The sequence below is a fragment of the Neoarius graeffei genome, chromosome 5 (assembly GCF_027579695.1).
Source record: "Neoarius graeffei isolate fNeoGra1 chromosome 5, fNeoGra1.pri, whole genome shotgun sequence".
NCBI classification, from domain to species: Eukaryota; Metazoa; Chordata; class Actinopteri; order Siluriformes; family Ariidae; genus Neoarius; species Neoarius graeffei.
Window position 1 is genome coordinate 52,805,451 of NC_083573.1, and position 12,502 is coordinate 52,817,952.

The 12,502-nt window shown below is 40.9% G+C and overlaps 1 protein-coding gene across 1 annotated transcript; it reads left to right on the forward strand.

The window, feature by feature from the left end:
• The first annotated feature begins 2,324 nt into the window (after window positions 1-2,324).
• Window positions 2,325-12,502, forward strand: vamp1b (vesicle associated membrane protein 1b). Its single transcript, XM_060920825.1, has 4 exons — window positions 2,325-2,486; window positions 3,640-3,798; window positions 8,874-8,925; window positions 12,442-12,502. The coding sequence occupies exons 1-4, from the start codon at window positions 2,325-2,327 to the stop codon at window positions 12,456-12,458; spliced, it is 390 nt and encodes a 129-aa protein (XP_060776808.1). The 3' UTR covers window positions 12,459-12,502.

Consider the following 12,502-nt stretch of genomic DNA (forward strand, 5'->3'; position numbering starts at 1 on the left):
GATGACCTGGCAACTTGTCCAGGGTGTACCCCGCCTCTCACCCACATTCAGCTGAGATAGGCTTCAGCTTGCCCACGACCCTGCACAGGATAAGCGGCTACAGATAATGGACGGATGGAGTTATTTAGGGGCGGCACGGTGGTGTAGTGGTTAGCGCTGTCGCCTCACAATAAGAAGGTCCGGGTTCGAGCCCCGTGGCCGGCGAGGGCCTTTCTGTGCGGAGTTTGCATGTTCTCCCCGTGTCCGCGTGGGTTTCCTCCGGGTGCTCCGGTTTCCCCCACAGTCCAAAGACATGCAGGTTAGGTTAACTGGTGACTCTAAATTGACCGTAGGTGTGAATGTGAGTGTGAATGGTTGTCTGTGTCTATGTGTCAGCCCTGTGATGACCTGGCGACTTGTCCAGGGTGTACCCCGCCTTTCGCCCGTAGTCAGCTGGGATAGGCTCCAGCTTGCCTGCGACCCTGTAGAAGGATAAAGCGGCTAGAGATAATGAGATGAGATGGAGTTATTTAGGACTACAACACCCCCCTTTTTGGAGGTAGCTATCTGCAGGCTAACTTAGAGACTCATAATTTCAGGGTGGATTCAAATTTGAGTGATTTTGTCTTTAGTGCAGCAGTGCTAGCCCTGCAAGATGAGGACAGGATTCTGTTCTCCATGGAAGCTTCTGCCTTACTTTATACAATTAAATATGAAATGATGCCAGGAGCTGAAACAGCTGTGTGCAACTTCACTACTTCTGTTTTCCAAGAATGGATGTATGGAGTGCTTCCGGCAGGTGCAGTGGGATATGCCAAGAACAGCTTCGAGAACAGTGCTTTTATAAGCAGCAATGTACACGGAAAGAAGAGGAGGAGGAGGAGGAGAGACCATTCTAGACAGGGCAAAACAGCAAACTCAACACTATGCATCCCAGGCGCGTTAGCGCAGAGAGAGAGAGAGAGTGTGAGAGGGAGGGAGGGAGTCCCAGCTCCAGTGTATTAGTGAAGGGCGGGGGGGCGACGCATCATTGCAGTACTGAGAAGAAAGTCCTGCGCTAGTCCAAAAGCCTCAGACGCACACACGCATCCTGAAAGAAGAAGAAGACAGCCGTTGTGTTAGGAACCTCAGAAGCCATACAGCAGAGACTCATATGTTTTATTTTCTGCTGATTCTACAGCATCTTTTTTTTTTCTTGGAAGAAAACACCGCGTGTTCATTCAGGGCACATATATTTTTGTGTGTGCGCTGGCAGGACTCGGTTGACACTCGATTCTGTGAATTATAGTTGCTCGTAATGCGCCACTCAGGCTGATGCTCCAGCTGCAGCAGTGAGCTCTCTTCTCCTCCTCTCTGCTCCCAGCACTTCCCCCATCTGCGTTGGTCATCGCGCAGCATCCCATCAAAGCTAACCACAGTGCTGCTCATCGTACAAATTCTAGGGACTTTTTATCCTCCTGTCATCCTCTTCTCCACTTTGCTGTTATCTCGTTGACTGACTTAAAACCCTCCCCCACTTCATCTCTCCCTCCTTTTCCTCCTCATCTTTACCAAGGCGAAAGCGCTGCAGAGAGAGCATGTGAGTATCATTGCGGACTTCTGCTATTGCACATAGAACTCCTGTATGTCCCTGTGCGCTTTATGCATTTTTTTTTAAAGAAACCATTCTTGTATACACACATTATTGTGTATTTTGTTGTAACTTTAGAAGTCATTATTTACACCCCGGTTACTTCCTTTTTTCCAAGGAAGGGGTGTTACGCATTTATTGACTTGCGGGAGATGCTCGGGTCCACTGAACATATACTGCTGCTACAGCACAAAACATTCATTACCCTAATCTATAAGCAGCTGAGCTAGCTATCAGGAGACCAAGAATATATTTAAAAACAATTTAAAAAAAATTGTTGTAGTTTTTTTTTTTAAATTTGTGATGCTTTACTAATAAAAACATGAATTTTACTTAGAATTGTGTGTGTATGTGTATAAATAAAATAAAATTTTGCCAGATGAAAATGCGCACTTCCGAATGAGATCAGTGCAGTAATGGACTTCATGCGTGACTGGTGACTGTGCTTTAGTGTCCTCATTATTCATAGTCATCCAGTGTCCAACATAAGGTAGCTTTTTAAAACTCTGAACCAAGCCAGACTTCAGTCTTGGAGGGCTACAACACTGCAGAGCTCTATCTCATTTAACACACCCTCATAAGCGAATTACCAAGGTCTTGTGTTAAACAGGAAAACACAAATTTCTTCAGGGCTGCAGCCCACCAGGCCTGGAGTTTGATGCTCCTATAGCCGTACACCAATTAATGTACTGTATGTTGATCCTCTAATGGCTTCATGTTCAGGTCAGCTCCAGCTCCAGATGCTGCAGCTCCTGCGGGAGCTCCCGGGGCTCCTGGCGCTCCTGGGGCAGAAGGAGCACCAGGCACAGGCGCTCCTGCCCCTCCCAACACCTCCAGCAATCGCCGACTACAGCAGACACAGGCGCAGGTGGAAGAGGTGAGCATGTCTGAGGAAGAAGAAGGGAGTAAAGAGGAGAAGGAAATATGTTGTAGCCAACTTAAGCCTGGGTTTAGTCCTATAAGTATTTTATTTATATTAAAGGAGAGTCTATGCTTGATTTTTATTATTTTGTATATGTAATATATAAGTATATGTACATAATTTCATCTGTGCATACTGTATGTCTTTGCCAAAGAACTCCACAAGCGTTTAATGTGCATTTTAACAAATTAGACCTGGGCTTTCTGCCCTTCACCTCACAAGAATTTTATGCCTTCGAGTGAATTCTCTGAGCTGAGGTTGGTGTACTGTATGTTTTCACAGCAGCAGGTTTTCATTAATGTGTGTTTTGAGTTTGCAAGTATTCAATTAAAACCTTTGCCAAGGTATGGGGATGACATGGTGCTGTTTTTAGTATTTCTCTGATTTTTTTTTCTTTTTTAACTGCCAGCCTCATATTGCATTGCCATATTTTTAATGTTTAATGCATATGTTTATGCATGTTGAGAGACATGAACTACAGTCTGCGATTCAACTTGAGAACTCTTTTATGCATCATATTCCATCCATCCATTTTGGCAGATCACTACAGTGACGTGGCCGCTCTGATGGGAACATTACAGTAGTGGTTTCCTGTTGCCTTCTACTGGATTATTATAGAGGCTTTCTCCTCTCAGCCATTCACACTCACGGTCAAGTTAGAGCTACCAATTAGCCTAACCTGCATGTCTTTGGATTGTGGGGGAAACCGGAGCACCCGGAAGAAACCCACGCAGACACGGGGAGAACAAGCAAACTCCACACAGAAAGGCCTCCGCCGGCTGCTGGGCTTGAACCCCAAACCTTCTTGCTGTGAGGCAACAGTGCTAACCACTTACACCACTGTGCCGCCCACATGCATCACATTATAAAGCTGAAAACTTGTACCAGCTTTGGCCTTATTCACTGGCAAAACTTTATGACCCAGTTTATTAGAGTCACAGACCTGGCTGATAGATTCTACAGTGAAATAAGTACTGCAATAAAACATTCACCACTAATCACCAACTGTAGTGATTTTCTACTAAATTAAATGCAATATACCATTAATAATGAATCATTAATGCTAATTACAATCCTTAATAAAGACCTGGTTTGCTTTTCTGTTAAGGTTGTTGATATTATGCGTGTGAATGTGGATAAAGTCTTGGAGCGGGACCAGAAACTGTCAGAGCTGGACGACAGGGCCGATGCATTGCAGGCTGGAGCCTCTCAGTTTGAGAGCTGCGCTGCCAAGCTGAAGAACAAGTACTGGTGGAAGAACTGTAAGGTGAGAAAGATTGACAGCAGACACAGTGCCACCTGAACCTGGAGCCAACAAGGTTCATTGAAATTCCATTTTTTTCACTTGGTTTGGAGGAGCATGGAATGTTCCAGTTAATCTTCTAATGTACACGGTGATGAATAAGCATGAGAGAGAAAAATTGAAAGAACATTTAAGGGCAGGAGAGTAAAATTGAAAGTACCGCATATGAAGAGAGCGAGAGTTTGTGTAAGGAAAAGTGAGACGCTCTCACTCATGCTCCCTCTATTTATTCTCATCTAAGGAGCCAAGCAAGTACTGTGTAGTGTGTGTGGTGATCATTAGTTAATGAGATCAAATTTGAGCCCCAGGGAAAAGACAGCAGTTGGTGTCTATACCAGGCATGTTTAATAAAACCATTACACTACCGTTCAAAAGTTTGGGGTGACTTTGAAATGTCCTTATTTTTGAAAGAAAAGCACTGTTCTTTTCAATGAAGATCACTTTAAACTAATCAGAAATACACTCTATACATTGCTAATGTGGTAAATGACTATTCTAGCTGCAAATGTCTGGTTTTTGGTGCAATATCTCCATAGGTGTATAGAGGCCCATTTCCAGCAACTCTCACTCCAGTGTTCTAATGGTACAATGTGTTTGCTCATTGCCTCAGAAGGCTAATGGATGATTAGAAAACCCTTGTACAATCATGTTAGCACAGCTGAAAACAGTTTAGCTCTTTAGAGAAGCTATAAAACTGACCTTCCTTTGAGCAGATTGAGTTTCTGGAGCATCACATTTGTGGGGTCGATTAAATGCTCAAAATGGCCAGAAAAATGTCTTGACTATTTTTTCTATTCATTTTACAACTTATGGTGGTAAATAAAAGTGTGACTTTTCATGGAAAACACAAAATTGTCTGGGTGACCCCAAACTTTTGAACGGTAGTGTACCTAAGACATAAATCACATTTATTGATAATATTTAATTAGGTATGCTTTTAGGATTTTCAGGATATAAAATTGGTTATCAGTATTGGAACAGTAAGTTCAGGCTACTTTATAACCTAGTTTTATTTCTGGTAAATGCACATGCATTTACAATATGATTGACCAATTAAGAGTTTGTTAGGGAGTTAATTATTTCCCCACCTTCTCCAAAAGTGCCACACTGGCAGCACACGTGAGATCAGAGACATTATCTGTTGCCATTTGACTTTACTCCATTGCTCTCTGAGGCAGTCCTCAGCTGTTTTGCTCACTCCTTAATGTCAGGATATCTACCTTAATTAAACATTTTTGAGTGGTGAGGTTTGGACTCAAGCTTTACTTAGAGATGGATATACTGTGGTCTTAAAGTGCTACTTTGATGAGATTTTACCAAAACAACAAAACTCTTTCAAATTTTGCAGTTATAATGTTTAGTCTTTCAATAAAACCTGTGTAATTTTTTTTCTCGAAATTTGTATCACAAATGTCTTTCCTAAGGTGAGTTTTCATGACCACCACTTCAGCTGTTGCATGTTGTTGAACTCAGCAGGGGAATGGGTCAACGTGGGACGTGACATCATACACTCAACCAAAATACAAGTCGTATGTAATGCTAGTGTGAAAGTTGCAATTTAAAATCTACGCGGGCCTGAAAATCATGATTAAAAAACAAAACACCTTTTGTAATATAAAAGATACTTCAAAGTCATTGTGCAAGACTGTAGCAACACAGCTGATTTAGAGGCAGGGATTTCAATCCATACCTCACCTCTAAACGAGACTGATCGCGTGAAGTGGATAAACTTTGTTCGACTTTATCAAAAATACTTTTGATCCTGATGGGCACTTTGGGGTTTGTACGGTACATTTCAAGAGCTCCTGCTTTACAGCAGCACACCATGTCAAAGGATCTCGAAGAATACTTGTTTCTGGAGCCGTACTATTGATCTGGAAAACTGAAGTCTGGTGTTACTGCCAGAGAATGTCAGAAGGTGAGATTTCAAAATCACATGTTGATGGAAACTACCTGAAATCATAATTTTCATCTTTGATTTTAAAACACTTGTTTTTACATTAAAGATGGTCAGGGAAGTGTTCACTATAACAACCAAAAATTCTTCTTCCTCTTCTTGTTCTGAAGCAATGGTGTTCTTGTACACTCTGCTATCCCCCTCAATTGCATGAGGTTCTAGACTTCCATTGAATGGGATTACAGAGTTAAAATCACTGTTTGCAAACTCTGTGCCATCTGAAGGGGATTCACATTCAAAATTATCTGAGCAATCTGAAGAAAAACTTAAAGAAATCTCACTTTCACTGAAAGACATTGCAGAACTTCGCTATATTTGTTGTGTAGCTTGAGCAGAAGGTTGAATGTATGACATCACAGTTCAGTCTTATGGTTGTTTCCGCTGACTCTTTTTAGCAGGTGTGTGTATGAAAAATAAACATGGCAGACCGTGAAACACAGAATATTGAAATCTAGATTTCTCATGACCTATTTTAGCTGTCTCAAAAAAAAGTAAACAAAATTTGTTTTCCAAAATATTATATTTTTCTTTGAGTCAGGAGAATTTGCTTATGTATGGTGTTTCAATTTTGTAAAATCTCATCAAAGTAGCACTTTAAACCGACAGTTCGTAGGACATTTTGGTACAAATAATAAGACGTGATTGTTCAGTCAGGGGACATAGAAATCCATTATAACGTACAGTAATGTTCCTGAGTTGCGGAGAGTCATCCTGATAGTCCTGTAATATGAATTCATAGTCAGTTGTATTGGACCAGATTTGGTGGGATTTTTTGTACACATACAGTAAATGCCAGCTCAGATATACCTCAAAAGAAGTCTGATTAAAGATGAGAAAGTAAACAAATGGGAGTCAGGGTCAATAGGATACTATAAGAGGAAAATAGATTCATGAATAATGGGTGGTTTTTTTAAAACAAATAAGGCATTTTTTTGTTCTCTAATTTGGTAGGATGCTAGTGAATAACACTCAACCAATTTTGGTTGAGTTGTTAAGTCAGTTAGGTAGACTCAGTCACCTGTCATAGTTGGCTAGTTATTGACGAGGTGTATTTGTGTTTCTTTGTATGCAGAATACATGTGCATCAATGAGAATGAGGATGAGAGTGTAGTGAAGATGCAAGGAGTAGACGTAAAGAAAGTTGGTGAATTCAAGTACCTGGGGTCAACTGTGCAGGAAAATGGGGGCTGCGATAGTGAGGTGAGAAAGAGAGTGTAGGCAGGGTGGAGCAGTTGGAGAAGGATTTCGGGAGTCATTTGTGATAGGAAAGTCCCAGCAAGAGTGAAAGGAAAGATGTATAAGACAGTAGTGAGAGCAGCTGTGATGTATGGATTGTAGACCGTACCCTTAATGAAGAGACAGGAGGCAAAGTTGGAGGTGGCGGAGTTGAGGATGTTAAGGTTTGCGATGGGAGTGATGAGGTTGGACAGGATAAGGAACGAGCACATCAGAGGGACAGCACATGTGGAGAGCTTGGGAATTAAGCTAGGAGAGATGAGACTGAGATGGTATGGGCACATCCTGAGAAGAGATGCAGAGCATGTTGGAAGGAGAATGTTGAGGATGGAGCTGCCAGGCACACGAAAACGAGGAAGGCCAAAGAGGAGATACATGGATGTGGTGAGAGAGAACATGAAAGTGGCAGGTGACGGAAGACAGGGAGCAATGGAGACGAAAGATCCACTGTGGCGACCCCTAATCGGGAGCAGCCAAAAGAAGATGATGATGATTTGTGTTTCTTTGTAGTTTTACATTTCAAACTTGGTTATACTGAGTGAGAATCAGTAATCTGAGGCATCTGCTGGCCACAGTGTGTGTATTTATTACTCTGTGTTTCAGCTAGCATGATACCACTATTCAGCTTTGGAAGGCTGAGAACAAAGAACATAGATTAGATAATAAAATACATGGAGAACACATGCTCAGTAATAAAACACACATGACAGAACTGACCACAGGCAATTCTCTAAACTTTTTTTTAGATAACATGCACTGTAGCACGCTGTTCGATTAAAGGAGAGCAACTGAGAGATTTTATTCGAATAAATCTTCTGTAATACTGATGAAACATAAGCAGGTTATTAAATCCTCGGAGTCCCAAATCGAATTCTTCCCACACACTATTGCTGTTGTTGTTATTGAAGCATTTTAGACAGTTCACATTCTGTTGTTCAGGACATAGCCTTGAATTCTCTCTGTGTGTTATTTGCCTTTTGCAGCTATTGGGCAATTCTTCAGCAGAGAGGCCAAAATTATGAAATTATTAAGATTGCCTTAACTTGTCAGCTCAGTGATATTGCAAAAGTATGGACCCCAAGGTAAAATGTATTGAAAACCATATTTTAAAAATTATCACCCCAATTATAGCAATGTGGCTTCAGAAAAATCTTAGTTTGAATTTTAAGAAACGAAAGGTCAGTTTTTTTTCTGATGTAATTCCGTTACTGACTTTTCTTTCCTCATAAAAGATTTTGCATTCAGAGTGAAACATAGCCAAGTTTTCTATGCTTTTTTAGGGTCAGAAGATACCCCATACAGTGTGAAATGTTTATTTAATACCATTATCTTGAGTACTGCAACTAAAAAAAAAAGTTACTACATTTTTGCTGTGAATGTAATTCCGTTACCGAAGAACCACCCTATTATATTAATCCATGCAAGAAGGATGTATCACATTATGAAATGTTCTTCTGCAAGTAACTGTTAGTCCAGACAGAGAGTGTAAACATCCAGCACCGCATTTGTCTCTTTCTCTGGCGTTTTCTGTGCCTGTTAATGGATGATGTAAGTCAGAGACAGTGTGTTGATTTGAAGTGGGAGAGAGCAGAAAGCAAGCAAACAGCTGTGTCAGATCCTGTCCTTCATTAGTGTTTCAATCTCCGTTCTTTCTTTTCGATCATATAGTATTGGAGTAAGAAAAATCTGTTCAGTTTCCTCACTGGTTAGAAACAGTTTACGTCCACGTGATAAATAGAAAAGACTTGTTTACTGTTTACTGTGTATATGTATGATACTGTCATTGTGATTAACATTTGACACGCAATTTAACACTTGTTTCTCTGTTTCTTTTACCTTCCTTTAGATGATGATTATGATGGGCATTATTGGAGTCATAGTGGTTGGGATAATCTTCTGTGAGTTCCACTATATTTATACTTTTTAATAACATTCTACAACCATAGCTGTGGGAATGTATTCTGAACAGGGGGTATTGAGAGAGGGAAAAAAATGAGGGGAAACTTCACTGGGCAGAAATGGGCCTGTTAGGAATGACTTTGAGTGCACACGTAGATGCTGTAAAGTGAGCATAAAGTGCTTTCGAAAGTTCAGTTTATTATACCTCTGCTTATGTAATTGTTCAGTTTAAAAAATGTCACGAGAATACATCGAGATTCCAAAAGGCCCTAGCTAGATTAGCTTTCAAGTTATTCTAGGGCTTCCTGTACCTCTTTCCAAATTACATTTACGTCTACTTTTTTTGTCTACAAAATTCATAGTTCTGGTTTTAACTTGGTTTACTGATATCACTTTTTTTCTTTCTTAGTTATATTATATTTTAGTGTTATACTTGTGCTTAAAGGTGTAAATAAAATAAAGCATTGTTGTTGTTCTTGTTGTTCAAAGGCCTATCTATGGGCCAGACAGATGAATGGCTAGCTAATCATGGAACGTACTATGGCTCGGGATAATAACCAATGTTATATAACCCTTGTTAGTGCACTGACAGGAATACAACCACAAATGAAATAACCAATACAGAAGGTCTCTATATGCCAAAATTTGGAGTTCCCTCCGTCACATAGACTGCAATTATAATAACCGTGCCACAGCGGGCCAGCCAGACTAGAAAAACATATTGGCCTACGATATCCCATTCTGCACAAGGCGAAGTCATCTGGGTTTTGAATTGAAAAGGTTGTTTAATGTCATAGCTGCTACACAAACTCAGACAGAACTATTGGCATGAGTAAAGGTACAGTAGTATGTAGGATTATGGGGATCAATTAGCAGAAATGGAATAATTGGGCAGCACGGTGGTGTAGTGGTTAGCACTGTCGCCTCACAGCAAGAAGGTCCAGGTTTGAGCCCCGTGGCCGGCGAGGGCCTTTCTGTGTGGAGTTTGCATGTTCTCCCTGTGTCTGCGTGGGTTTCCTCCGGGTGCTCCGGTTTCCCCCACAGTCCAAAGACATGCAGGTTAGGTTAATTGGTGGCTCTAAATTGACCGTAGGTGTGAATGTGAATGGTTATTTGTCTCTGTGTCAGCCCTGCGATGACCTGGTGACTTGTCCAGGGTATACTCCGCCTCTCGCCCACAGTCAGCTGGGACAGAATCCAGCTTGCCTGCGACCCTGCACAGGATAAGTGGCTACAGATAATGGATGGATGGAATATTGTATCATATTTATGTTTTATTTGTGCATAATCACCTGTAACTACAAATCTTTGTATTTTCATTAGCTTAGAATGAGCCCTTCATATCTACATAGGGAGCAGGTCCTCTTTCACACAGTCTGCCATGTTGTACCCCCATGTTTCTAGTAGCCCAGAATGGATAAATGAAAGCACAAGCTCTAGAGAGGGCCTTTCATATTTTTATGGCCCTGACAGCCATCACTGGTTCTCCTACACTGTTGGAAAGGGAGGGGTATGGCCAAGCAGAACATCATCTTGTGCAGCTGGTCAAGAAACAGTAAATTTAAGCAGTTCTCAAAATAATTAAATGAAAAAAAAGGAAAAAATATATATAATTTTTTTTTTCAGAAGTCCTTGCCATCTCACTGGTGGCAAGGACCAGAAGGGTGTCTGCTGAGAGAATTAAAAATAATAATAAAATACAACAAAACGTGAAAATACACTGTAGCATACTTTAGCAAATTGGGTCTCAGGGTGAGTCCCTTTGAATTACCCCCACTTCCCATGGCTATATCTACAACACTTAAATTGAATACAATTAAATAAAATTGAGTACAGTTTTAGTGAAGAAAGAATATATTATAAAGATACACATTACTTACATTTTAGTTCACTGATTAACTAAAGGGACAAACAAAAACACACATGCACTTAAAGGGATAGTTCGGGATTTTTAACATGAATCTGTATGGCATCCCCATCAATAGTGTCGTGCAAACACACTGACTTACCCCTGACAGCATCCTGTGAGTCCAGTTCTTGTCCAGTTTTGGTCCAGACGAAAGTAGTCCGGCAAGTTTGTTGGGGTCACGAAAGTAAAACGTTTTTCGTCTCAAAACAGTATGTGTTCAAAAGAGTGATATATTTGCATCACAAAACCGTTGCCAAATAAAAAGTCAGACCTCGAAATCGCTTGGCATTATTTTCTCTCCCTTCTTATCACTGCGCGCTGCCGCCAGGTGACAGCCACGGCTGTTTCATTCATTGTTTACTAGTGATGGGAATTTCGGCTCTTCTTACTATAAGGAGCCGGCTCTTTCGGAAGATTTTTTTATAATTATTTCTCATGACTTGTACATTCACATCGAGTACACATATCAATGCAAATTAACACGAAGGGATTTGCTAGACCAATTTATATCTGGAACTATTTTCAGCCACAGCACAGGCAAAGCACCGCTGCAGGCGCAAAGACACCGCGCAGCGCCTGAAAACGGGTCTTCAGGCGCTGCGCACCCGTTTTCAGGCGCTGCGCGGTGTCTTTGCGCCTGCAGCGGTGCTTTGCCTGTGCTGTGGCTGAAAATAGTTCCAGATATAAATTGGTCTAGTAAATCCCTTCGTGTTAATTTGCATTGATATGTGTACTCGATGTGAATGTACAAGTCATGAGAAATAATTATAAAAACTCTTCCGAAAGAGCCGGCTCCTTATAGTAAGAAGAGCCAAAAGAGCCGAAATTCCCATCACTAGTAAACAATGAATGAAACAGCCGTGGCTGTCACCTGGCGGCAGCGTGCAGTGATAAGAAGGGAGAGAAAATAGTGCCAAGCGATTTCGAGGTCTGACTTTTTATTTGACAACGGTTTTGTGATGCAAATATATCACTCTTTTGAACACATACTGTTTTGAGACGAAAAACGTTTTACTTTCGTGACCCCAACAAACTTGCCGGACTACTTTCGTCTGGACCAAAACTGGACAAGAACTGGACTCACAGGATGCTGTCAGGGGTAAGTCAGTGTGTTTGCACGACACTATTGATGGGGATGCCATACAGATTCATGTCAAAAATCCCGAACTATCCCTTTAAGTGTAATTCTCCATTGTTTGCAGGGATTTCTCTTGTAGGCACTCCTAACCTTTATTAATAATAATAATAATAATAATAATAAATTTTAATTAAGTCACCTTTAGGTATATTGCTGCAATATTATTTTAAAATTCTTTGTCTGGTCTTCTTGTAGTAACTCAAGGGTTGACATAATTAATGTCCAGGCTAGACCTAATCAGCACAAGTTCAATAATTTTATTCATTAACACATTTTGTGCAGTTCCGCCTGATCATTCAGTAGGGGGCCAACAGTCCATTAAGCACACAGTTACTGAGAAAGGAAGCCACGCTGCTGTATGAATCTGTGGAATTTTAAATGTGTGAATGTCTGTAATTCGTTTATTTCTTCATCTTTTCCTGTCCTGTTCCCTCCCTGTATGTTCCTCTTTTCCTCTCTGCTCTACAGTATATTTCTTCTCATGAGCTCATCCAGCTGACAGGGATAAGAAAACCAGTGAAAGGAGGCA